At 42.4% G+C, this 27,807-nt stretch overlaps 1 protein-coding gene across 3 annotated transcripts in view; it reads left to right on the forward strand.

Annotated features, from left to right (window-relative positions):
- Positions 1 to 263: 263 nt before the first annotated feature.
- SREK1 (splicing regulatory glutamic acid and lysine rich protein 1) overlaps positions 264 to 27,807 on the forward strand; it is a 65,614-nt gene continuing 38,070 nt past the window's right edge. The window contains exons 1-4 of one of the 3 annotated variants that reach the window (XM_056541554.1): positions 264 to 492; positions 3,925 to 4,058; positions 24,127 to 24,254; positions 25,312 to 25,344. In XM_056541554.1, coding sequence (XP_056397529.1) covers positions 368 to 492; positions 3,925 to 4,058; positions 24,127 to 24,254; positions 25,312 to 25,344 — 420 coding nt within the window. In that variant the 5' untranslated portion in view covers positions 264 to 367. The remainder of the gene's footprint in view (positions 493 to 3,924; positions 4,059 to 24,126; positions 24,255 to 25,311; positions 25,345 to 27,807) is intronic. The other 2 variants (XM_056541553.1, XM_056541552.1) reach the window with 2 other exon arrangements.

Genomic DNA, 27,807 nt, shown 5'->3' on the forward strand with positions numbered 1-27,807 from the left:
GGAGACCACCGATGTAAGAACATTGGGGGAGAGTTATTTAAACCTAGCAAAGGAAAAGTGGAGCTGTTGCCTATAGCAACCAACCAGATTGCTTCTTTCATTTTTCAGAGGCCTTTTTAAAAATAATAAAGAAGCACTCTGGTTGCTATGGGCAACATCTCAACTTTTCATCTGACCACAAGCCCATTGTTCTCTTTTCATGCGATTTCCCACTTTGGCCACTAGAGGCCGCTGTGTGACCGAACAAGGAGCGCGCGCGTCTTCCGGAGCCGTTCTGTCCTCTAAGCACGTCCGCGCTCGTTGGTCGCCGCTCTCAGGCGGCTGGTTTCCGGTGTCGGCCCCTCCGGTGCAGACCCCCACCGCCGTCATGAGCAGCGGACAGACCGCGGTCATTCAGGTGACCAACCTGTCCGCCTCCGTCACCAGCGAGCAGATGCGGACGCTCTTTTCTTTCCTGGGAGACGTGGAAGAGCTGCGGCTTTACCCACCCGAGTGAGTGCGGTTCCCGGTCGGCTCTTATTCCGTGTAATACCCGTTATTTATAATGGCTGAATATTCACATACAGGGTCCCGGGCGCTCCCCCTTGGCCCTGCGCTCTGCATACATCCCTCCATTGTTCCCATAGTAATCCCCATCACATACCCTTTACTTCTCCTTACACAGAGGAAACACAATGGAGCGGATTGATGACCGCTGTCTGATGGGGACACTGTTAACCGCAGCAACCAATCGGCGCTCAGCTTTCATTTTCTCAAAGTTTAAGAAATGAAAGCTGCGCCGTGATTGGTCAGTTGGGTCAGATTGATGAAAACTAAAAAAAAAAAAAAAGGGTTGCCTATAGCAACCAATCTTAGCACTTCATATTTCGAGTGTAGAATACAACACTGTGCAGTGAGTGGTTGCTATGGGAAATAAGGCCATCAAAACAGCTTTCAGTTTCATAATCAACCCCTCAATATATAGCGGTCCCTCAAGTTACAATATTAATTGGTTCCAGGACGACCATTGTATGTTGAAACCATTGTATGTTGAGACCAGAACTCTGGAAACCTGGTAATTTGTTCGGAAGCCACCAAAATGTCATCCAAAAATAGGAAAAAGTGAGGATTAAAGATAAATTAGTGGATAACTAATATAGATAAAGCAAATCCTTACATATAAAAGTAAGAAAGAGCTGCTGGGTGCTGTAAATCACTGTTTATTTCAGTGTTTTCCAACCAGGGGGCCTCCAGCTGTTGCAAAACTACAACTCCCAGCATGACCGGACAGCCAAAGGCTGTCCGGGCATGCTGGGAGTTGTAGTTTTGCAACAGCTGGAGGCAACCTCTTTGGGAAACACTGGTCTATGTAGAGGACAGGAGCTTCTTCAGGGTCCTGTACAGAACACACAATGTCCTAAAAAAAATAAATAAATAAAAAAAAAAAAAAAATAAAGGAAAATGGAGCCGCCCTCACCTGATGCCCAAAGGAGCAGCTAACCCTGGCACAGGTAAAGAGTACAGAACATGTAATACCTCCCTGTACTTTAGGGGGCGCTACCAGGCAGTGCATGCACAGGGGTTTTACCAGTGAAATATCCATTCTGATTGGTCGGTTCTTCCAGCCATTGACACGTTTCGCAGATTCCAAAGCATTGTATGTTGAGTCTGGTGTCAAGTTACAATGGTCCAGAAAAGACCATTATATGTTGAAACTATTGTATGTTGAGGCCATTGTAAGTTGAGGGATCACTGTATATAACTGCAGGTCACAAGTACACAGTGTTTCCCAACAACAGTGCCTGCAGCTGTTTCAAATCTACAATTCCTAGCATGCCGAACAGTCCTTGGCTGTCCAGACATGCTGGGAGTTGTAGTTTTGCAACAGCTGGAGGTCTGCTGGTTAGGAAACACTGAAGTACATGTATCTAGGCTGTGCATAGTACTAAATAACATGTTTCCTTCCTATAGGGGTTATTATAGGATCTAACTTATACATATCGGGGGAGATTTATCAAAACCTGTCCAGAGGAAAGGTTGCTCATAGTAACTTTTCCTCTGGACAGGTTTTGATCAGTCTCCCCCATACTCTCGATTAGGACACATTTACACTGAACAAATACAGGGGTGTAATTTGGGTCTTGTCTGGTTTTCATCAGTGTTTGATCCTGTTATGACAAAATTAAAAGTATTCCTTTATTCACATGATAGGAGATAAGTTGCTGATAGGGGGGACCCCCACCAATCGCAAGAAAAAAAGGTTGCTTGTCTCCCAAGTGATTAAAGGGGTACTCCACTGGAAAACATTTTCTTTTAAATCAACTGGTGGCAGAAAGTTAAACAGATTTGTAAATTACTTCTATTAAAAAAAATCTTAATCCTTCCAGTACTTATCAGCTGCTGTATAATCCACAGGAAGTTCTTTTCTTTTTTGAAGTTCCTTTCTGTCTGACCACAAGTGCTCTCTGCTGACCCCTCTGTCCATATCAGGAACTGTCCAGAGCACAGGGGGGAGGGGGGGGGGGTGTTGGGGGGGTCCCAGCAGCTAGGATATAAGATGTTTAGGGGCGTACTACCCCTTTAACAGCCCCCCCTTCGAAAATGTATACCCTAGGGTGGAACTCTCAGCATCCCTGGACCGCTGGAGGCACTCCATTGGAAAACACTAGACAGCTGTGATGTAAGCCAGTGGTCTCCAAACTGTGGCCCTGCACGTGTTTCAAAACAACTCCCAGCATTCCTGGACAGCCAACGGCATCTGGAGGGTCACAGTTTGGAGAACACTGACATAAGCTATTAATTTTTTTTTTGTCTGTTGGGTTTGGTGATGTTGCTGAAATACCAATGTAAATGAAAATGTAACAAACAAGAACATGTGAACTATGCAAAACATTCAACCCATTGATTAGAAGCTTGAAATGACACCAATACTGATCTGTTGGAACACGTGTAATGGAATAAATGGAGATGTGGGCAAAGACCTTTAATGTTCAGTATTGGCATTGTTTAGTAGAGATGAGCGAACTTACAGTAAATTCAATTAGTCACAAACTTCTCGGCTCGGCAGTTGATGACTTATCCTGCATAAATTATTACAGCTTTCAGGTGCTTCGGTGGGTTGGAAAAGGTGGATACATTCCTAGGAGACTCTTTCCTGTATCCACCTTTTCCAGCCCACCGGAGCACCTGAAAGCTGAACTCATTTATGCAGGATAAGACATCAACTGCCGAGCCGAGAAGTTTGTGACAAATCGAATTTACTGTAAATTCGCTCATCTCTATTGTTTAGTTATAAGTATTTAATCATAATTAACAATAATAAAAAATATTATTGTTGTTCAAACCCAAGATACATTTGTGTGAATGAGCCCTTATACAGTCATGCACTACTTATGTCAACCTGGCACATCATACCCCATTGTAATGCAATGCCAGTGGGCAATAAGGGAACGGTCCCACATAGCGCTAACGCAGCGTATTTCACACTGTGCAAAATGTGCGGGATTCGTATTCTGCCGGCAGCAGCCCTGTGTGCTCAGTGAGGTTTGGGGGGTGGGGCCACGCGTCACAGGCTTGCTGGTGTAGTAAATTAGTTTCTCTAAAGACGTAATTAAAAAAATAGTGCTGGATTTTTTTGGGCTTAAATAGTGCAGCATAGGCTATTATTAGAGAATACTGTGGAAGCTCTTGTAATTGCCTTGTGTATACCTGGATTAGAGGTAAAATGGTATATCAGCCTCAGAAAAAAATGATAAAATGTGATAGGGGATAAGTGTCTAAGTGAATTGCTAAACATGGACCTCTGTATATGTGAACATAACTACAGGTATAATCCTCTTGAAGCTAGAGAACCTGCTTTATGTTATTAGCTATTTTTTTATTTATGTATTTTATTTTACAAGGGTGACATGTATCAGATTAATTGTTCCTCCTTTTATCTTCCAGCAATGCGCCCCTTGCTTTTTCTTCCAAAGTGTGTTATATTAAGTTTCGTGAACCATCCAGTGTCGGCGTAGCCCAGCATCTAACCAACACGGTTTTTATTGACAGAGCCCTTATAGTTGTACCATGTGCAGAAGGTGAGTATTGCTGCTGATGTTATCTATCACACCACGTAACGTCATTGCATAATATGTCCTAATCATTTCTGAATCAATTGTGTATAGTGGTAGCCTTCATATGAGGCTTAAATCTGATGCCAAGCTGAAATCCCCACCCAATGCTAGCCATTTCTAACATTTTTATATAGTTTCATTTTGGGACATGGAGCTATAGGAAATGCTATAAAAGTCTACCAGGGAAAATATCCAGTGGTGAAAAACTTATCCCCTATCCTAAGGATAGGGGATACGTTTCAGATTGCGGGGAGTCCGACCGCTGGGGCCCCCCTGTGATCTCCTGTACGGGGCCCCCGCAGCCCGCGGGAAATGGGCGTGTTGACCATTGCACGAATCGGCGACTGACACGCCCCCTCAATACAACTCTATGGTAGAGCCAGAGCGCTGCCTTCGGCAATCTCCGGCTCTGCCATAGCGCAGTATTGAGGGGGCGTGTCGGCCGCCGGTTTGTGTGGTGGTCGACGCCCGCTATCTGGTCCAGTGAGTCGGGGCCCTGTACAGGAGATTGCGGGGGGCCCCAGTGGTCGGACCCCCCACAATCTGAAACTTATCCCCTAGCCTTAGGATAGGGGATGAGTTTTTCAGCACTGGACTGCCCCTTTAAGTGTACCGTGATGTTATGCCTTTAGCACCCTTAGGTTTGAATTACTAATAGATGCTTATTGGCTACTGTTTGTCGTAGTTAGAAAGTTTCCTCAGTCATACGATCATTCATAGACTCTCAAAGGTACTGCAGATTATAGGTATTTTTCCTCTGTTCCTAAATGTTACTTTTCTGTGGCGTACCATTGTCCTGTGCACTTTACTTATTTCTCATTCCCTGATTTCCTTATTTTTCCTGTCTGTCCGCTACTTTCTAGTAATCTTTTGGTGGTTTAAGGGATTGTCTTAACACAGTCTCCCTAATATATCCATCAAACTAGACCCCAAACAAACAGCTGATTTTGTAAGAACAAGTTGCTGTCGAATCCTTGTTAATCTATGGGAAATGTAGTATTTCATACGGCCATTTAAAGGGAATGTGTCATCAGAAAGTGAGCTATTGTTCAGACATACTATACATAAGAGCCGGACTATATAGATCAAAATATATACGGTACATCTTTATTAGAACATTTATACATGATAAAATACATTTAAAACCACATAAAATGCAATAGAGACAATGCAATGTAATCTAAAAAGAACCCCTGTGACATAAGAGAGCAATACGTAGGCCTCCTGTGCAAGTTACAAAAGGTAAGAACACAGAAAATGTAACAACTCAGAGGAATGTATATGTATAACTACTCAGAAATATTGGGGAAAAAACATTTTCTTTCAGTTTTATTTTTAGTCGTTTTTTTTTTTTTTTCCCCCCCAGCTTTATAATGATGAATAATATGTTTATAACATAGTAGGCGGTCGTTTTGTTCCATGGCTTTAAAATATCTGGAAATTTTAAATCTCTCCCCACAGGAAAAGTGCATAATACAGCAATAAATGTCCACAGGTGTCAGAAATGCTACTAAGGCCAAGATCACATCTGTGATGGAGCTCCTAGGAAGATGTGATCTCTGCTTTAGTAACATATCTGGCAAACAACGGATCCGACAGGTCTCTTTGACTTTGGGTTCCATCGGGTTTCCATCTGGTGTGTGTTTTTTCACTGGAGTTAGGGTACGTTCACACTGACAAATATGTGCGAGGAATTTGCGCTGAACAAATCCGCTCAGAAATGACAGTAGGAGACATTGTAAAAAAAAATTTTTTGCGGGAAATCCATGTGGAAGTGTGGCGGCCTGAAATTTTTTTTACATTGACTTTTATGGGGTTAGGACGCGAATTCCGCATGAAGAAAGAACATGTTCATTCTTCATGCGGAACGGAATTCAGTGACCGAATTCCGCTAGCGGAAATTCCTCAGTGTGAACTGAAAAGCAGAAATGTCATTACATACTATGGGGTTTTTCACTGCTGAATGATTTGGAGAGGAATAAGCGAGCAGAATTACTCGAGGAAATTCCTCTCCAAACCTTCAGTGTGAACATACCCTTAAGTAGGAAACAATTTAGGACTGTACATATAACGATGACATATATCATGCGGGGAAATAAAGATGTGCGCAGGATTCACTACAATATATTCACAAACCAAGCATAATAATATAATTATATAAAAAATATAGATGATAATCATACCAAGTGGAATAGGTATATAACAAAACCACCCATCAACCCAACATTTTGTGCTCTCCCTAGCTGCTTCTGGGGTAGAATTTTTGGTGATGTTTTTTTTCCCCTTTTTTCCATTTTACTGGGCCTAATAATAAGCAGACTCTTTCTGTTCTGTAGTGGAAACTTTTCAGCAGCCTCCTTTTTCTCATCACAGTCAGGATAACAATGAAAGGTGACACCATAGCTCCCCACCTCCCCCTCCCTGCACAGGTCACAGAGCATGACCAGAAATCTGTCTAATAATGTCAATAATTCCTTTTCAGTCATTTGTTTTCTGTGGTCCAGGTTAGTGCTGGGCGGTATACCGGTATGAACCGGATACCGCTTTTTTTTTTTATCCCACGGTATGGATTTTTTCCCATACCGCTATACCGGTCGGGCCCCTCCCCCACCCTCCAGATGAAATGTAGAGCCCAGCGCGGCGCCCTCACTTGTCCCGGTATGCTTCTGTGGCCTGATTCCGAGAGCAGAATCGGGCCACAGAAGCTAATCCATTTACTGTGTCCCTCCGCTGCGCCTGTCAGCCAGTGTCCCCGCGAGCACGATCAATCCCCACCACTAGCGGGATCCATGGGCCCACTAGCGGTGTCACAAGAATGCCACCCGCGAGCGCTACCTTCACCGCTAACGGGGTCCCTGTGCCCACTAGCGGTGTTACAAGAATGCTGAGCGCGGCTCTGTTCCCCGTCCCTGTCAGCTCTCAGGGTACGGGAACAGATTTAAAAGCCTTGCGCGCGCGGCTAACGTAGTACTGCGCAGGCGCAGCACTACGCAGATAGCGTAGGGCTAACGTAGGCAGTGCTAGGAGCCTAGCGTTAGCCCTACGCCATATGCGTAGTACTGCGCATGCGCAGTACTACGTTAGCTGCGCGCAAGGCTTTTAAATCTGTTCCTGTACCCTGAGTACTGACGGGGAACAGAGCCGCGCTTGGCATTCTTGTGACACCGCTAGTGGGCACAGGGACCCCGCTAGTGGTGATGGTAGCGATTGCGCTCACGGGGGGCACATTTGACACCGCTAGTGGGCACAGGGACCTCACTGGGGTGGGGGGTACAGGTGGTAATACCGTGATACCGCGATAATAAAAAGCGCTGGGCGGTATGAGCAAAAACGTGTGTCACAGTATTTTTGTAAGTGATGGCGGTTCCATGGTATTCCCCCCCCATCCATGTGACCGGGGCGCCACTTCTCTCCCAACACCCCCCCCCCCAATGAATTATCAGCTGCACGGTCCCCACATCTGTCCCCACATCTGTCCCCCGCATCTGTCCCCCGCATCTGTCCCCCGCATCTGTCCCCCGCATCTGTCCCCCGCATCTGTCCCCCGCATCTGTCCCCCGCATCTGTCCCCCGCATCTGTCCCCCGCATCTGTCCCCCGCATCATGTCATCCCAAGCGCTCCTCTGCTCATCCCCCTATGAGTTGTGGGCCACCGGCACTAGAAATCTGTACTGTACTATAAATAACGTTTCCCGGGCTGCAAAAATAAACAAAATAAATTTTAACCTGCCTACGTTCCCCCGTTGCTATGGTACCATCTTCACTGTCCTGCGCTACGATCCTCTTGCTGTCGAGAAAGTCACAGAGCCGCCAGCCTATCATCGGCCGGGGCGTGACATCGCTGCGGCCGGTGATAAGCTGAGCCGGCCTCCTTAAATGACAGTGCACTCACTCAGCCTATCAGCGGCCAAGGCGGGACATCGCTGCTGACGGCTTTGTGACGTTCCCATCCTCAGGAAGCAGGTGAGGGGTGGAATTTGGACCAATGGGGGAATGTCGGAAGGTATGTTAAAGTTTATTTTGTTTATTTTTGCAGCCCGGGCAACGTTCTTTGTAGTACAGTACAGATTTCTAGCGCCAGCGGCCCGCAATTCATAGGAGGACGAGCAGAGGAGCGCTTGCGGGTGACATGATGTGGGGACAGCGCAGCTGATAATTCATTGGGGGGGGGGGGGGGGGCGGAAGAAAAGCAGAACAGCGCTAGCGGGTCACATATGATTAGTTCCCCGATGTGGGGACAGCGCGTTGCGGCGGTTAATTCACTCATTCGAGGGGGGAGGGGCCCATATCGTGCAGAAAAAAAAAATTCGATATGCGATATGAACCGGTATACCGCCCAGCACTAGTCCAGGTAATGTACACAATAAATAAAATAAATAAAGAAATAAAAAACTATTGATGAAAACATTGAAACAGTTAACAGTAAAAAAATAAAATAAAAGGAACACAGTCCTTTAAATGAATAGCTGTATATATCATACAAGGATATAATAGAATAAGTGATCTGATTGGTTGCTATGAGCAACTCAGGAACTTTTCCTCTGGACAGGTTTTGATAAATCTGGGCCATTATGCTTAAAAGCTCTGGTACAAACACAAATCCCCTTTGGTAATGTCCAGATGAAAAAACTCATTTAGCCAAGTAGGTAACTTCAGGATAATTTCTAGTGCATGCAGCGGTTTACTATTACTTCTTAGAAACCTTATGATAAAGTCAGAACTTTACTGTTTTTTCTATTTCTTCTCCATTATTTTTCACTGCCTAGGCTTTTTGCATATGTACAATTGGCACCCAACCAAAAGAAGTTTAGTAGGATGTGACTTGTAGCATATAAGTTAACATTAGAAGAGTTGGTTTAATTATTCAATATACTAAACTACATCTGAGGGAAAAAGTGACTTTTGTGTCTACATTTGCTCTCTAGGTACTGATCTGGGAGACTGGCTGCAGGGGGCAAGGGAGAGTGTATGTTCACCCCATTATAATGCTGTGTGTATGTCAGTGGAGATCTGTATCCTGTACATAGATAAATCCCCTGCCACTTCTCTCCCTTGGGTCAGTTCATACGGTGGAATTTCTGAGTGGAAATCCTGCTTGGAAATTCCGGTGCAGCAGCCTCTTACTGTTTGCAATGGGATTCTGCTGCATCGTGCACATGGCAAAATCACTGTGGCAGAAAATTCTGCCCCAGAAATTCAAATTCTTGACTCTGCTGAGAGAATGAACGTGTCATTTATTCAGCAGAATCTGCTCTGATTGAGTTGGCACGTGTTGAGCACGAAATGCCCATTCTGAACTTTTCCGGTTGGATATTCCCCCGTCTGAGTGGGCCCTTAGTGAGAAGAAGAAAATCGCAAAATGCTGAAAATCCTTCAGTTTTTCATCGTGTTTTAAAGAATGTATAACCTATACTGTTCTACAAAAATTTTTTTTTTTTTAATGCTTTTATTTATAATAATGTTTTATTTATTTATTTATTTTTTAATTACTGACATCTGGCCAAGGAAATGACTGACTTATTTCTAGGAGTAAAGTAGGGTTATTATATGCAATTGGCTTGATAACCTGACTGCATTTTTTTGGGCTCCCCCATTTTCTCCAGCATTGTTTTCGTAGGACAGTTTTTTTTTTTACCACACTTGCATACCCAAGAACCAATATTAAGTCATTTGTGATATTAATGAAATACAATAAGGTAACCGGACACACAATCCTGTGTGTCTTTATCTGGTGCCGGTGATGTATTCCTCTACCAGTGGAGGCTACCATATACAGTGCAGAAGACATTGCAGCACCCCAATTAAGTTTGCACTTCCTAATGTTAGATAAAAGCTCAGAATACACACAAGCAATGCTATAAAAATAAAGGGAACCCATCATCAGTTTAATTCTTTCTGAACATGAATCTTGGCGTGGTCTCTGGCAGCTTCTGCCCGTCCCGACAGGCTTTATTGGTCTCTCAGACTGGGAGAGATTTATCAGTCATAGCTGGTGGGGTGGAAAGAAGCCACCGGGAACCAACCTAATCACTCATGGTTCAGGCAGCATGAAAGTGATGGCATATTCCCTTCAAGACAGTGATCATATAGAGACAGTCCTTGTCTATGGATGTATGCACAATCCTCAACATGTAAGCATACTTACGGTACTTTACATCTTGAGATTAATGTTCATAGTCTTCATGAAAGAGAATAATATACTTCACTGTTTAGTCTTTAAAGGGGTTATCAGCAATACATAAGGGCTAATTTTTTCCAAAAACAACACAACATCTGTCCTAAGCTTTTGTGATGTAATTTACTTTAATAGGACTGCCAATCTGAAATAGCGATGTCACAATGGGGCATTGCCATCTGCAGAGAGGGAACAAGCACTCTGCACTGGATGAGTTAAATGCCTTAAAGGTGTATTCCAGGAAAACATTTTTTGGTTAGATCATCTGGCTCCAGAAAGTTAAACAGATTTGTTAATTACTTCTATTAAAAAATCTTAATCCTTCCAATAATTATCAGCTGCTGAAGTTGAGTTGTTCTTATCTGTCTGGAAACAGTGCTCTCTGCTAACATTTTTGCTTGTCTCAGGAACTGCACAGAGTAGAATAGGTTTGCTATGGGAATTTGCTTCTACTCTGGACAGCTCCCGAGACAGGTGTCATCAGAGAGCACTTAGACAGAAAAGAACAATTCAACTTCAGCAGCTCATAAGCACTGAAAGGATTAAGATTTTTTAATAGAAGTAATTTACAAATCTGTTTAACTTTCTGGAGCCAGTTGATATATAAAAAGTTTTTCCCGGATAATCCCTTTTCAAATCACTGGCAGATAGTAAAAAGAACTGTCCGATGGGCACTGTGTGTGTGTGTGTGTGTGTGTGTGTGTGTGTGTGTGGACTCTTCTATGCCAGTGAAACCAGGGCTATGTAAAATACAGAAAGGAAAACACAGCTCAGCACTTTCCCTTTAGATGCATGCTTTTTCCTTTTCCGAATTTTACAATAGGGCATTATGTCACAGTCGTCTAGCATGTACGTAACTGAACTGCAATACCACAACCTGGGGGAGTGATGTTTTTGGAAGAAATCAGCTTAGTTTTTCTTATCCTGGATAACACCTTTCAAGGGGTTGTCCACTGAAAATGATCTTATCCCCTATCCACAAGGTAGGTGATAAGTATTTCATTGTGTGTGTTTTGGCAGGGGGTGGGGTGGGGGGTTGTTGTCTGACCACTGGACCCCATCCACATTTGTACAGAGAGATTCATGCCTAAAAGTTCACAAAAGCAGTGATGGCCCCAAACTTAGGATATTAGAATCACAATGCATAGGGCTCTGCTCCAAGATATCCATACAATCTACCTGCGTGTTCTGTGTATAAGTATATCAGCTGTATTAAAGTGTACCTGTCACTTCAAAAGACTTTTGACTTGTCATAGATACCCGTCAAAAGTGAAGAAGTGAGGAGAAGCCCGTAGCTGCTTCTATCCACTTGGTGTGTGTGCCAGTAGACGGTCCCATAGACGTTCCATAATAGTCTGTCTCGGTCATGCAAATGGAGCTGGCAGAGATTGTGCTTAGTTCATGTTTCTCCCGCCTATTCCTATTGATTGGTGGGGTCTCAACACTGAGACCCTGACTGATCAAAACCTTTGGCATGTCTCTTCAACATGTGAAAAGTTTTTTTTTGAAGTGATAGTGCCCATTTTAAGGACTTAGTTTACAGTGCAGCTTGTATATTCTCAATGCTACATTCATGTCTAAGCCCTACAGTAGAGGTATGTGTTGGAATACATACAAAAAGGTATGCAGACGTGTACCATGGCAGGCCCGTTCACTTTACTATCCGAAGCATTGTTTTCTAGTGACTGCAGTTGGTCGTTATCACAAACATATACCTTTTTGAAGTACTCAAAAGTGTGGTTTGCTGTATGAAAAGAAAATATATAATATTCAGATGTTTTGAACCTATGTTGCTGGTGCCAAGTTGGAATAAAACAAAAAATAAAAAAATATATATACTTACTTAACTCCTATCCCTCGCAGCTCCCGTTGGGCTCTGTCCGGTCCCTTGATCTTTTACTGTCTTCTTGTCTGCCTACCCAGCCACTCACTGGAACGCCTCTGTGGGCAGTGATTGGCTGAGGTTGCAAGTTGTGCATCAATTGCTTGTCTTGAAAGCAGAATACAGGAGATTGGGGGACTGAAAGGAGCCATACAGTACTTGCTGGGGACCAGAGTTGTCCCCGTTAATTCATGCCCGTTCTCGAATTTGTTCTTGCTTTTTGCAAATAGCTGTAAATGAATCACATTGATGTAAATGGGATTTTTTTTACAGTCCTTTGCAAGCTGTTTGCACCCATTTGGTTCCTAATCCGTTATTTTGATGACAAAAAGACATTGCATGCAGTATTTATTTTTTCGCCCAAAATAACGGAATAGAAACGGATATTATAAATGTAACATTGAAGCCTATGGCAAACTGATGAGCATTTAATGTCATCCCTTTGCACCCGGTTTTTAATATCCATTTTTGAACTGTGATTCTGAGCATGCTAAGAAGAGGTGACATCCACGGACAACCAGGGGAGCAGGCAGCATGGTCCACTCCCCTGCGATGTATATAGTGTGTTTTACTTTAATTTTTAAATACCCAGCCGGGAGCCCTGAATGTCTGGCACCGAGGAGCTGTTCAGGGCTCCTGGCGGGGTTTTTAAACTAGTACTGTGGATATTCTGAATTTATTCACAGTTTATTTCCCCCCGAACCCTCCGCATCTTCTAGGTCAATAACGGCGCACAGAGGGGACGTGTCAGTCCATTCCCTGCTGCTCATCCCTCGTACCCGACGGGGATGAGCTGCCGGTAATGGACTGACATGTCTCTGCTGTGTGCTGTTATTGCGCTTCATTCCCAGCCGGTACCTGACGTGTCTCCGCTGCCTGTACTACAAACGCAATCAGAGCCCACAGCGGGGGACATGTCAGTCCATTCCCTGCTGCTCCTCTTCATCTGGTACAGGGATGAGCAGCGGGGAATGGACTGATTCGACCCTGCTGTGCGCTCTAATTGAGCTAGAAGATGCGGAGGAGGGAGAGGGGTGTTGAATTTGTGAATAAATTCTAAATACATTGCAGGGGAGCGGACCATGCCGCCCGCTCCCTTGGTTAATAACATCTGATTGCATCAGGTCTCAGAAGTGAGACCCGGTGCGATCAATCCCTCAGCCCCTGTACCACTACCCCCAACATGGAACAGACTCTGTTCCATGATGGGGGTAGTAGTACAAGCACTAGTGTAGCCTTTCCAGTCGCCTGCAGACTCCTGCAGCTGGGGGGACTACTACTCCCATCATGGATAAGAGTCTGATCCATGATGGGAGTAGTAGAGAGAGTGCCGGCTTCGGGAGTCTGTAGGCGGTACTATTTTAACTCTGCACCAGAAACAGCTTTTTCAAAGGGAAAAAAAATGCTGGAATATGCATTTAAAATGAATGGACCTGTTATGGTATGTGTATATTTGATATATGGTAGATTTTGACATACCTCCAATGTAGAGCCCAGTTATGATGTGACCGCTATTACTTATCCCCGTTTACTGTTATATTTCTCAATCTAATGTGAAACCATGCTTCAATGTCAATATATTTTACCAGACTAAATGGGTGATGTTAAAGGAATCTATGTAACCTGAGCAACATTCAAAACATTCATTTTCTTTTATGTCCATGTTTCAAAGCAGACAGATTTTAACAATTTGGTTTTGTATGTTTTTTTCTTTTTTTCTTCTTCTTTTTTTTTTTTTTTTTCTCTTTTGTGTGATTATATGTGCATTATTAGATGACTAGCCTGGCCAAGGCAGATCTGTTACACATGCCTGAGTAAGGCACTGTTTGCCATGCCACTAAACCAGCCGTCAAGGGAAAACCTACATGTGAGGATGAGCTCGGAGTCTGACTACCGAAGATGGACGCCCTGTCTCTGTGTGTTGTTTTTTATTTTTTTATTTTTTTTTCTGTTTTTTGTTTTTATTCTTTCCTCCCGCTTTTATTTTATTTGCTGCTTTTACCTCTCCTCCTATACATAATAGGTGTTTTCCTATGTAAACTAGCCAATGTCTTGTGTGATTAATTTCTTTGTCGCCACAAATCATGCTCCCCGAGTATTGGCAGGGTTGGTATTCTGGATCTACATGACAGCAGTGTCTTTGATTCTATCTTGTTCTATCAGTTGCTGAAACGGTACAGCTGGATCACTTGTTGATCTTGGGTGGGAATAGTTTACTATTACAGTTTAGAATTTTACATATAAAATGCATTGGAAAAGTTTTCATACCCTTCCATTTTTTTCACATTTTATGTTCCAGTTTTATGCTAAAATACAAAAAAAATGTTTTCTCCAATTGTTCTGCACTCAGTACTCAATAATGACAAAGGGAAAACAGAATTTCAGAAATGTTTGTATTAATGAGGAAAAACAAAAATTTTGCATGGACATAAGTATTCAAACCCTTAACTATGACACTTTAAATTTAGCTCTGGGGCCTCTCATTTCTTTTGATCACTTGTGGTAAATTCATCTGATTGGACAGGATTTGGAAAGACACAGTCCTGTCTATATAAGGTCTCACAGTGGACAATGGATATCAGAGCAAAAAACCAGACCATTAGGAGGAAATAACTGCCTGTAGAACTCAGACATGATTGTGTGGAGGGATAGATCAGGAGAAGGGTAAAAAAAATCTGCTGCACTGAATGTTTTCAAGAGCACAGTGGCCTCCATAACTATTAACCCCTAAAGGACCAGGGTTTTTTCATATTTGCACTTTCTTTTTTTCCCTCCTCACCTTCTAAAAATCCTAACTCTTTCAATTTTCCACCTACAAACCCATATAAGTTTTTGTTTTTTGCGCCACCAATTTTTCTTTGTAATGACAACAATAATGTCACCACAATATCTACAACGAAACCAGAAAAAAAATATTTGTGGGGGCAAAATTGGAAAAACAAAATGACATTTTGTAACTTCTGGGGGCTTCTGACTCTATGCAGAGCACTTTTCGGTATTATTTATTCTGTAGGTCCATACGATTAAAATGATCCCCAACTTATATAGGTTTGATTTTGTTTTACTTCTGTAAAAAAATAACTTTTTGCACAAAAATTAGTATGTTTAAAAATGTCCTCTACGGACCTCTAACTTTTTTATTTTTCCATATATGGGTATGTGTGATGGCTAATTTTTTGCACCGTGATCTGTAGTTTTTATTGGTATCATTTTTGTTTTGATGGGACTTTTAATCGATTTTAATAAAAAAAAATTTTATGGTGACCAAAAATACGCAATTTTGGACTTTGGTATTTTTATGTATACACCATTGACCATGCAGTATAATTAACATTATATTTTTATAGTTCAGACATTTACGCACGCGACAATACCACACATGTTAATTTTTATTATGTTTACATATTTTTTATATGAAATTTGGGAAAAGGGGTGTGATTTAAACTCTTAATATTAAAGGGGTTAATGGGTGTTTTTTTTTTTTTACTTCAACTTTATTAGTCCCTTAGAGGACTTTTAGGAGGAATCATTATCCTTTATACAGATCAATGTAGAAGTTTGGAACAATCAGGACTCTTCCAAGAGCTGACTGCCCCACCAAACATTGGAGGAGAAGGGGCTAGGTGTGAGAGGTGACCAAGAACCCAGTAGTCAATGTGGCTGAACTCCTGTGTGCAGATAGTAGAAACGCCCAGAAGGTCTACCATCACTGCAGCCTCCACCAATCTGGGCTTTATGGCAGAGCGGCCAGAAGGAAGCCTCTCCTCTCAGTAAAAGACACATTAAAGCCGCCTGAAGTTTGCAAAAAGAAAAAGCTCCAAAGGGACTCTTGGACTGTGAGAAACAAGATTCTGATGGAACCAAGTTAGAAGTTTAGAAGTTTTTGGCCTCTGTTCTAAGCATCTTATCTGGAGGAAACCAGGCACTGCTTCTCCTCTGTCCCATACCATTCCTACAAAGATGCATGGGGCATCATCATGCAGCTGGGACAGGGAGAATGGTCAGTATTTAGGGAAAGCTGAGTAGAGCAAAGTACAGCGATATTCTTAATGAAAACCTGATACAGAGAGCGCTATTGACCTCTAACTTGGCGGAATATCTATTTTCTAACAAGACAGTGGGGGAGATTCATTATAACTTTTGCATAGGAGAAGTTGACCAGTTGTCCATAGAAACCAATCAGATTGCTATGGGCAGCTGGTGAACATGTCCTCTGCACAGGTCTTGATAAATCTCCCCAATGACAGTAAGCACACAACCATGACAACACAGGAGTGCCTTAGAGACCACTCTGTGAATGTCTTTGAGTGGCCCAACCAGAGCCCTGACTTGAACCCAACTGAAAAATGACTAACCACAGATGGTCCCCATTCAACCTGAAAGAGGATCTGCAGAAAATCTCCAAATCCAGGCATGTAAACCTTGTGGCCTCATCCTCAAGAAGACTGGAGGCTGTGATCACTGCCAAAGGGGCTTCAACTAAGTAGTGAGTAAAGTCTGAATACCAGTGAATGTTAGTGCAATATATTACATGGCTTTTCCTTTTCAATAAATTAGCAAATAATTCTAACGTTCTGATTTCTTTTTGGCATTATGGGGTATTGTGTGCAGAATGATGGGGGCAACATTGAATTTCTTTATATTTTAGCACAAGGCAGTTTCTTTATAACCTATAACTCCTACATTTCTTAGAACTACTATTATGTATGAATACTAGATAGTTCTGTAATCTGTAAATCCTGTCCTTTAGCAAATTTGTTTTGGTACTTGTGGATACTAGAGTTATTAGAGTTATGTTTTTTTTCTGCCTTTTCTTCCTTCTGTACTAGTGATTAGAACTTTCACCTTGATATTATCCTTTGTCCCCTTATATTTTTGTTATTATGCTCAGGTCAGTATGATTAGTATATCTGTCTTGGATTGTAAAGAGCAGAGACACTTTTTACATCCCCAGAAGAGATGAGTAAATCTGCAGTAAGATTTGTCAAACCCAAATCTAATAGATCTGTCTTAAATTCATATAGTCTTGTAAGGGCAGAGTCACACGGGGCAAATCCACAGTGTATTTCACCCCTGACGGCTGCAGCAGGGTAGCTCTGTGTCCACTCCGAGTGGCAGATTTCCCGCTGTAGAAATCGTCAGCTTACGAGCAGAGGCACAGAGCTACCCTGCTGCAGTTGGAAGCTTGCTCTGCAGTCCCTCTGTGACTGCTGCCAGGACCCCGTGTGACCCTAACTTAAAAGTGGCTAGAGGGTGAGGGACCCTATTGTCACTTTGATGCTGCCTGGTCTCCAGTGACTTCTTCCTGTCTGCCTTGATTGATATTTCTCTACCTATACCCAAACAAGTAGAGATCTATATATCAATGGATGGGCGAAGAGAAGCTTTTAGGGACCACCCAGGTGACTTGTGTTGGCATTATTGGCAAGTAATAACAGGTTCCCTTTAAAATTGGTCTCCTGAGCACAGTCTTACATTATTATAAGAACAAAAGTCAGTAATGCTGTTAAAGGAAATCTGTCATCAGTGTAATCTGCACTAACCTGTCAGTACAGACAGGTAGTGCAGGTAACACTGATGACAACCATACCTACTTGATCCCGTTCTGTGCTCCCATTCTCTCGCTATCTTCCTTCGTATCTTCCAACCTGGGACCAACTTGGAGCATGGGTAAAGCTTCCTGACATCACTGCTGCTGCTTCTCTGCTGGCTTCAAATGCTAGAAATCAGCAGCGGTGACATCATGAAGCTCCCCCCCAAGCTCCAAGTTGGCCCCAAAATGGAAGATACGCAGAAAGATAGTGGGAGAACAGGAGCACGGAAGGAGAGATAAGGTAAGGCTGGGTTCACACCACGTTTTTGCAATACAGTTCCCGTATACGTTTTCAATTTGAAAACTGTACGGAACCGTATTGAAAACCGTATGCATTGACTCTCCATTGTAAACCGTATGCCAAACAATGTATCCGGTTGTGTCCGTTTTGTATCCTGTATGGTTTTGTCAGTTTTTTTTCCCCGTACCCAAAACTGTAGCCTATCACGGTTTTTGGTCCGGATGAAAAACCGTATTGAAACGTATACTTGGGAGTCAATTGGAACCGTAGAGAACCGTATGTGCATATGGTTCCATCCAGTTTTCCCCATACAGTTTTTGACTTTGCCCAGTTTTTTTTCTTGGAATTTCAATCAAACAAGTGAAACTTTATTCATAATGGAGGGAAAAGTTAAAAACGTACATGGCTTTTTCTTAAAAAAAACGGATGCAACCGGACATAATTTTTCAAACCGTGTTCGGATTAAAGTTTGTACACATGTTTTGATACAGTTTATTCCGGTTTTGAGGAATCCCTTTTTTTCTAATCAAAAATCTGATACTGGAACTGTATTGCAAAAACATTGTGTGAACCCAGCCTAAGTATGGTGGTCATCAGTTTCACCTTTACCGACAAGTTAGTGCGGGTGAAACTGATTAGATTTCCTTTAAACCATAGATTGGTTTTTCATACAGAGATATGATACGCTTCTAATTATTTTTGCCCTTCCAAGACACTAAGGGAGATTTAGCAAAAAACCTGTGTGTTACACCCTTCCTGCTCTCCTCCTGACAGATTTTTTTATATCAGATTTTTCCTGCCCTACCCTATTGCTCCAGGAGAGATGTGCCAATGCCAGTCTGGCTGTAGCTTACTCTTCCCCATAGAGATATACAAGAAACCCCCAAAGGCAATACTGATCATGCACAGTAACAATCACAATACAACGGAAAAAAAAGCTTATCATGCCCAAAATTTTTCATTATGACACATATGCCAAAAAAACCTGTTCTTTTTAAAACATACAAAAGCTGTAAACAACATGATAGGTAATCCAAGGGGAACCACTCTGTAGGGAAGCAGAATAAACAGTGGAGGCTCTTAATCATGTACAGGTGAGCAGAAAGTACATTATGCAATCATGGAGGAGACTTAAATATACACTTCTATAGTAAAAGCCTAATTAGTAAAGGCAAAACTATTTTATACATTCAGCTCCTTCTGTAACTTGTGGCATATTGCTTCTTAGCCGGGCTGCTGTTACCCCATAAATTTTACCTTCCCGATAAACAGCTATTAAAGTTTACTGGAGCCTCCTCTCATGGTGTCTTATTAAAGGGGTTATCCAGGAAAAAACTTTTTTTTATATATCAACTGGCTCCAGAAAGTTAAACAGATTTGTAAATTACTTCTATTTAAAAATCTTAATCCTTTCAGTACTTATGAGTTTCTGAAATTAAGGTTGTTCTTTTCTGTCTAAGTGCTCTCTGATGACACATGTCTCGGGAACTGTCCAGTTTAGAAGCAAATCCCCATAGCAAATCTCTTCTAAACTGGGCGGTTCCCGAGACACATGTCATCAGAGAGCACTTAGACAGAAAAGAACAAGCTTAACTTCAGAAGCTCATAAGTACTGAAAGGATTAAGATTTTTTAATAGAAGTAATTTACAAATCTGTTTAACTTTCTGGAGCCAGTTGAGATATATATATATAATATATTATATATATAAAATATAAAAGTTTTTTCCTGGATAACCCCTTTAAAACCATTCTGCTAATGTTTGTCATTGGGACTGAATGATTAGTATTTATTTTAACTACACATCTGCTAATCTTTGTGGCTGAAATATATTTACCATGAAGATGAATATGTCCACACTTATAGCTGTGTAGTTTAGATTCTAATTGTTAAAGGGCTACTGGAAAACATTTTCTTTTAAATCAACTGGTGCCAGAAAGTTAGAGATTTGTAAACCACTTCTATTTAAAAATCTTAATCCTTCCAGTACTTATCAGCTGCTGAATACTACAGAGGAAGTTCTTTTCTTTTTGAATATCCTTTCTGTCTGACCACAGTGCTCTCTGTTGATACCTCTGTCTACTTTAGGAACTGTCCAGAGTAGGAACAAATCACCGTAGCAAACCTATCCTTCTCTGGACAATTCCTGAGGTGTCAGCAGAGAGCACTGTGGTCAGACAGAAAGGAAATTCAAAAAGAAAATAACTTCTTCTGGAGCATTCAGCAGCTGATAAGTACTGGAAGGATTAAGATTTTTTTAATAGAAGTAATTTACAAATCTGTTTAACTTTCTGACACCAGTTGATTTAAAAGAAAATGTTTTCCAGTGGAGTACCCCTTTAACATTATGAGGGGTATAGGGGCTTTTCCATCACAGGAGTTCATAGAGCAGTGTTTTCCAACCAGGGTTCCTCCAGCTGTTACAAAACTTCAACTCCCAGCATGCCCGGACAGCCAAAGGCTGTCTGGGCATGCTGGGAATTGTAGTTTTGCAACAGCTGGAGGCACCCTGGTTGGGAAACACTGTCATAGACTATCACCTACTGATCACTGAGGGTCAGATTATTCCCCTCGATCAGCTGGTGCAGCCGTAAAAAAAAAACATTACTGGCTATACAGACCACCTGCAAATGTTGTTGTGTATTACATAACAGCCATATAAATCCATTGCTGCCTGTTTAAGGCTGGGTTCACACTACGTTTTGTACTTACGGTTCCCGAATACGGCTGGGAGGAGGGGGCGGGGCTTAATTGCGGCGCCTGCACTCAGCCGTATTCGGCAACAGTATTTAATGCATGTCTATGAGCCGACCGGAGTGAACCGCAGCCTCCGGTCGGCTGCATTTTCGGCCGTATGCGGTTTCCCGACTGTAGGCAAAAACGCGGTCGACCACGTTTTTGCCTGTGGTCGAGAAACTGCATTCGGCCGAAAACGCAGCCGACCGGAGGCTGCGGTTCACTCCGGTCGGCTCATAGACATGCATTAAATACGGTTCCTCTATACGGCTAAGTGCGGGCGCAGCGATTAAGCCCCGCCCCCTCCTCCCAGCCGTACAAAACGTAGTGTGAACCCAGCCTAATGCATGTACGAACATGTGTACCAGAGTGGGAGCTATTCGTACATACACTATTTTGGTTCATAGAAGGGGGTATTGAGTAAGACTTTCTCTTGTGTACTATCTCTATACCATGAACCATCTTTTCTGATAGCTCTGTATTGTAATATGAATAAATGGTCAACTGGGTGTTACCAGTAAGAAGTGTGTTCTGCACTGTCTTGGACTATAAAGCTGTAATTGGATAATGTCAGTGAAGGGACACTCCTCCGACTGGTATCACCCAGTTGACTATACAATCATAAATTCTAGTAAGAATACTAGAGGAACAGCACAAACCAAAGCTTTAATAAAGATGTCTCTGAATGGTTTGTTTCAGTAAATAATTGTATTTCCAATTAAATAACAGGTCAAGTGAGGTGAGGGGTCCTCTTTAAAGGGGTTATCCCAAGATGAAAAGTTATCCTCTATTCACATAAGATGGTGATTGGTGGGAGCGATTATACCACTGGGACTTCCACTGATCACTTCTCCTGGGACTTACAAACATAGCCAAGTTCAGTGTTTAGCAGTGTTCAGAAGTCCCCAAAAAAGTGAATGGTGCAATGGCCAAGCATGCATGCTGCCGTCTCATTCACTTAGAGAACAATTGACCACTGTCATTCTTGGGAATCCCAGCAGTTGTACCCCTTCCAGTCAGTAAGATATCATTAATCCTGTTAATAGGGGATAGCTTTTACCATGGGATAACCTTTAATTCTGCTTTTGCTTATTAGTGTTTTCTCTGCACAGTGAACAGACCAGTGTAGCCTTGTAAAGGGACTCTATGTTAAGATCCCAACGATTAGTAGAAGCAGCAAGGAGAAGAGCATGCTTAAAGGGATTCCGTTGTCATTGTCATCCACCCTAACCTCTTGGTACAGGCCGGTAGTGTGGATGACACTAATGATACTTGCCTATTCCTGATCCGTGGTACTGCTTGTCCATTATGCTTCTTATTCGGGCGACAGGCTTGATGCACGGCAGGAGCACAATGACCTCACTGCTGCTGTATACCAAGCCTGCTCGCAGCCATGCCGAGTGAAGAAGTAGCAGTGGTGACGTTAGCGTGCTCAAGCCTATCGCCCGAATAAGAATCCTAAAGGACAGACGGGATAGAGAAGGGTCATTATCATCAGTGTCACCTGCATTACACGCCTGTACCAACAGATTAGTGTGGGTGATACTGATGACCGATTCCTTTAAGAGCTTAATTCCCTGGCTTGCACCCATCTCCATCCACCTGCTCTCAACAGCCCCATAGACTTTGGATGGAAATTGCTTTGAGCCGGGTAGTGAAAAACTTTTCCTCGCTGGTTGCACTGATCAGTGGGGGTCCTAGCACTAAAACCCTGAACAATTAAAACTTTTGATATACCTAAAAGGGACACTTCAGTTAAATTCACATGTCATCTGGGGATCACTTGTATTATAGATTAATAATTAATATAAGTGTTATTATATAATGTTAGTATGGATTCTGCAGGTATGCTATATTTATAGTTTGCTTTAGGGGTTAGAATAACACATAGTTAAAAGTAGTCATGCCCTATATTTATTTTATTTTTATTTGTATAATAATGTGAGCAACTTGTAAAATTATCAGTTTCCAAGTTTTGTACTGAAGAATTGTTGCACAGATTGCGTAGCGATGTCTGTTAATTCATATCTTGTTTGTGCCTAATGTTAAACATTACATGCTTTTCTGGCTAGAACCCAGTCCTATAGTTCTGACTCTACAATAATAGACATCTGAAGCCATCTCCTTTACTTGGGGTAGTGTGAATACAAGCATCACAAGACAGTTGTAACAAGTTAAAGGGGTATTCCGAGGAACTAAGCCCATAGCCCATACAGCAGTACCCCCTCTTTGGTTGTCACTTACATGCATGAAGTGAAGGAATGGCCTCATCCAGCAATCCACTCTGTCTCTGTCCAAATCAGGAGGGTGGGGGCATCTCTCAGAGTAAGTTGACTGGCAGAGCAGAGCTGCAATGATTGCTGGGAGATAGATGTAGGCAAGGGGAGGGCACTATTTTTTCTGTTTTTTTCTCCCATCAAAAAATAACGTCTGTTATGACGGGTTAAAACGGGCGTATGGGATTTTGTAACTGCCGTTTAACGGCTGATTTTAAGGGTTTTTGTAACAGAATACTATAATGGGTCTTTAAAACGGATGAATTTATAGTGTGAAAGGTACCTTACAGGGAGCACAGTTAGTGTGGTGGCATTGGAGCTTTTTTTTTTTTTTTTAAATATTTATATACTTCCCTGGAGTACCCCTTTAACTAAAACCCAGCACTGTTGATATCTGGTCTATGTGGTAGGACTGTGCCCTTCTCTAGTTGGCCTGCATGGTGTTACCTAATCAATTATAATTGCACCAATAAAGACTAAATTTATCTTCTGTGATTTGTATAGAAGTGTAATTCCCACATTACATCACAATTTAGTAACCCCAACAATAATTTTACCAAAGAGGGAATATGTCATTCTCCCTGCTTTTATTTTTGTTACATTTGCTTTATTATTTGTTTTGCTTTATTTTTTTATCTTATTTATTAAATTTGGTAACTTGCATTTTTTGGGGATTAAACTTTAAAAAATGTTCTTCTTTTCTGTATCTGATGTTCTGTGTGCTATTAGTGATGCAGCCAACACGAACGGTTGTCATGTGTAACACAACTTTCGATCAGCGTGAAAACAGCGCCCCGGAAAATGGCTCCATGCTTGATATCGTTTGGTTCATGAACCTTAAGTTTCCAGTACAGGTGACCCATAGCTCAAAGTGTTAAATACTTGTCTATTCAGTTTTATAAGTAAAATTCCATTTGATGAGATTTAGTATTTGACGTTTTCCACACGTTTATTTTATTTCCTTGGAGATCAGGGTAATTACAGGAGGGGTGAAAATTCCTTGAGTTTGTATTCTTTCTTACTAAGGATATACTAGTCCCTTTTTATTTGGTTTATGTAGTGGCTTAAAAATCTGAAATATCAACAGAACCGCATACTTTGTAATAACATTAAAATTGTTGCCTCTACAGGTAAAATACCTGAAGAAGCCAAGGCCCTTTCTCTCTTGGCACCAGCTCCAACATTATCCAGCCTGCTTCCTGGTGCAGGTCTGCTTCCTATACCTACTCCTACACCTACTCCATCTCCACTAGCATCTGTAAGTATTATAGGTGGCAGTCAACTAAAAATACTTGGAGGGCTTCAGACAAATAATTTGGGCTCTTGATTTCTAAATGTGCCCAAACGCATTAAAGGACACTGGTCATCAATTTTATGCTGCTGAAACCGGAGACAGCATAAAACCTGTGCAGGTATTTCAATTGTGGGATACTATGAATTACTCACGAAGCACTACCTGTTTGTTCTCTAATGTATGGAGTGCTACTGAAGTGATTATTCTGCCCTAACTAATAACTCAGGAGAGCAGTGATATAGTTGGTGAGTTTGTACAATGGTTGGCTACAGAGTTATTCATCCCCTCTGCCTCTCACTGCCTGTCTGTTTAGTGATCCTAGTATATTGCTATGATATGCAGCTTCTCAAAACTTTCTAAATTTTCTCCTGCTTAAAGGGGTACTCCTTTTTTTTTTTTTTTAATCAACTGGTGCAAGAAAGTTAAACAGATTTGTAAATTACTTCTATTAAAACATCTTAATCCTTCCAGTACTTATTAGCTGCTGAATACTACAGAAGAAATTATTTTCTTTTTGGAACACAGAGCTCCCTGCTGACATCACGAGCACAATGCTTCCTGCTGACATCTCTGTCCATTTTAGGAACTGTCCAGAGTAGGAGAAAATCCCCATAGCAAACATATGCTGCTCTGGACAGTTCCTAAAAAGGACAGAGATATCAGTGTGCTCGTGATTCAGCAGAGAGCTCTGTGTTACAAAAAGAAAAGAATTTCCTCTGTAGTATTCAGCATCTAATAAGTACTAGAAGGATTAAGATTTTTTAATAGAAGTAATTTACAAATCTGTTTAACTTTCTGGCACCAGTTGATTTAAAAAATAAAATAAAAATTTCCACTGGAGTACCCCTTTAAAGCTGAAAGGAGAGAGCAATCTATGAATCCTTGATGATGCAGGAGGAAGCATTGCTTTTGTCATTATTCAGGTTAATTTTATGACATGAACTTTTATTTATTCTATAGTTTCAGTATAATGCTTTGTGTATTTTATGCATATTATCAGCTAATATTTATCTGACTTTAGGTCCTGCGACGAGAGAAAGTGGATGTACCACTGGTAAGTAAACCTGCTAATTATAGCTGTATTGCACTATCACTGACCAACAGTGTCAATTAGCTACCTTAAATCAGAAGCAATCCACAATTGAGATAAAAACATATCACTTTATTATGAATACCATTAAAACTATTACATCAATCATCAAAATTCCATAGAAAATGTATCTTCGGGTAGAATTATTAGAACGAGCAAACCAACAATTCTCCTGATATGAACACCCGCATATCCCTATTTAATGGTATTCATAATAAAGTGATATGTTTTTAGCTCAATTGGGGATTGTCTATAACTGTATTGCCAAGCATTTTGCTTCATCTGATCCCTATGTATCCAGCTACAGACACCATTAAAGGAGAAGTGAGTTTACCCCCTACGTACACTGTTTTTGTTTTCTCTTAGTCTCCTTATTGCCAAAAAGTTTACTTTCCATTTATTAGTTAAAATTATATAGCATGATCCCAGCATCCTCTCGCCTTGATTGACTAGTTTCTCCCTATACACAGTGCTGGAAAAATCTTGTCAATGTAGCCGGTTGTTGGGAAAACTGGGAGACTGCTTCTCAGACTTTTCAGCATTTTAGAATAAAACTTAGTTGTGATGAGAGAGCCTGTCAACTTTATTCTGCCCTTTATTCGGCAGCATAAATCTACTGACAGGCTCTTTAAGATAAGTTCTCTTGTGATTTTGGTGGCATGGTTATAATGTAACCTACCTGAGAATCCCTTAATAGTTGTTCAAGGGCTCTAGTATTTGTAATAGATACTCTACCTATGGTTTGTGTTCAATCCCCTTGTGTAGGATTTAATAAAAAAATGTGGCTGTGAATGAGCTATTATATGAACTTTCTCTATCGGCTCCATTGGGGGACACAGACCGTGGGTGTATGTTCCTGTCTCTAGGAGGTGTGACACTATGGTAATAAAAAGTCAGCTCCTCCAGGCCCTGAGCTAATCAGTTTTAGCTTAGTGTCTTGCAGGAGGTGGACATGGTCTGGAATTCTCCAGACCAGGTCTTCTGATTTATTGTTTTCCTAGTATAGGGACGTGTTAGTTTTATATTCCTTTTTCTTTCTTGTTTTCAGGTGGGGACTCAGGGACTCCGGTTCCCTGTTTCCTCATTGCGAGTAATTGGGCACAGTCATTGCGTATATGCGCTGTTCACCCCCCTCGCCAACGGTCAACGCCTGGGTTGGTACCTCATGGGTCCGGGTCCCCCTATTCCCCTGCTCTCCTCGCTTGCACATAGCAGCTAGGTGTGATGCAGGCGACAAAAAGCTGGCTGAAGACTTCATGGAAGACTCCATTAGGTAAGTTCTTCTGACTGAGGTAAGTACATTTCCCTTTTCTCCTTTAGGTGCGGATTTGCAACCTCTGGAGACCCTCAGTTTTTGGCCCACCTTTTCAGGTTTATGGGGCTGGCTTATACTGGGGCTTGACTTTTATTCTGGGGCGAGCAGTGGCATCTTAGGGGGCATGCATTCCCTTTTTACACTGTGTGAATGTGTTTTTACTGCTTCACTGTGTGTGTGTGGTGTGTTTACTGTGCGGCTATGACCGCGGAGCCTTATATGCAGCTGACAGCCACGGCGCTCGTTCTGGCCGGGCGCTCTGAGCGCCGGCTTACTTTCGTTTTCTCCGGCAGCCGCTGACGACATTTGGGCCGCCCGCTCACTTCCCCCCAAGAGCATACGTGGCTGTCATGTGCGCTCGGGACAAGGAGCGGGCACCATTACAGCTTCTTCTTGCTCTTCTCATAGCTCCGCCCCCTGGGCTGTCAGAGCTCCCTAGAGGCGTGGGCGCGAACTTCAGTAGGGGACAATCAGTTAGTGCCTCTGCCTCAGGCACGCCCCTCTCTGGCTATTGACTGGCTATTTTACACTCTAGCTGCACGGAGCCGAGTTCTCCTCACTGCAGCTGCCAGGGGACACAGACTAGGGTGGGAAAGTTCCTGTCTTTTTCTCATTAAGTCCGTACCCAGAGCTGTTGCTCCCTCTAAACAGAAAACTGGAATTTCGGTTATTTTGTATGTAAGCACTGTAATGCCTGGCTCTGCTGAGCCCACTTGCTCTGCCTGCTCCACTGCTCCCCCAGACCCCCTGGTACCTCCGGATGCCCTTTTGGTTCCGGTGGATTCAGCCGCCCCTCCAGACTGGGTTTCTTCTCTGACCCAGTATATGGCTCACTTGACTCAAGTCTCCTGGTGGCTGAGGCCTCCCGGGAAGTGGTGTCCACCTTGAAGGGGTCTGCCCTGCACCGGCCCTCTCTGGGGGCTCGGTCCTCTTCCCCACATACGCTCTCACAAGCGTACTAGGGGTGCCTCATCCGACTGTTCCATTGAGTCTTCAGATAGGTGTGGGCGCTCCCCCCATATCATCTGGTCACTAACGTCGCTCCTCCAGAGGACGTTCTCGGAGTCGCCGCTCTGCCACGCCAGAGCCGCGTTCCTTGGTCAGGGTCACCA

This window comes from Hyla sarda, chromosome 1 (genome assembly GCF_029499605.1).
Source record: "Hyla sarda isolate aHylSar1 chromosome 1, aHylSar1.hap1, whole genome shotgun sequence".
In the NCBI taxonomy this organism is placed as follows: Eukaryota; Metazoa; Chordata; class Amphibia; order Anura; family Hylidae; genus Hyla; species Hyla sarda.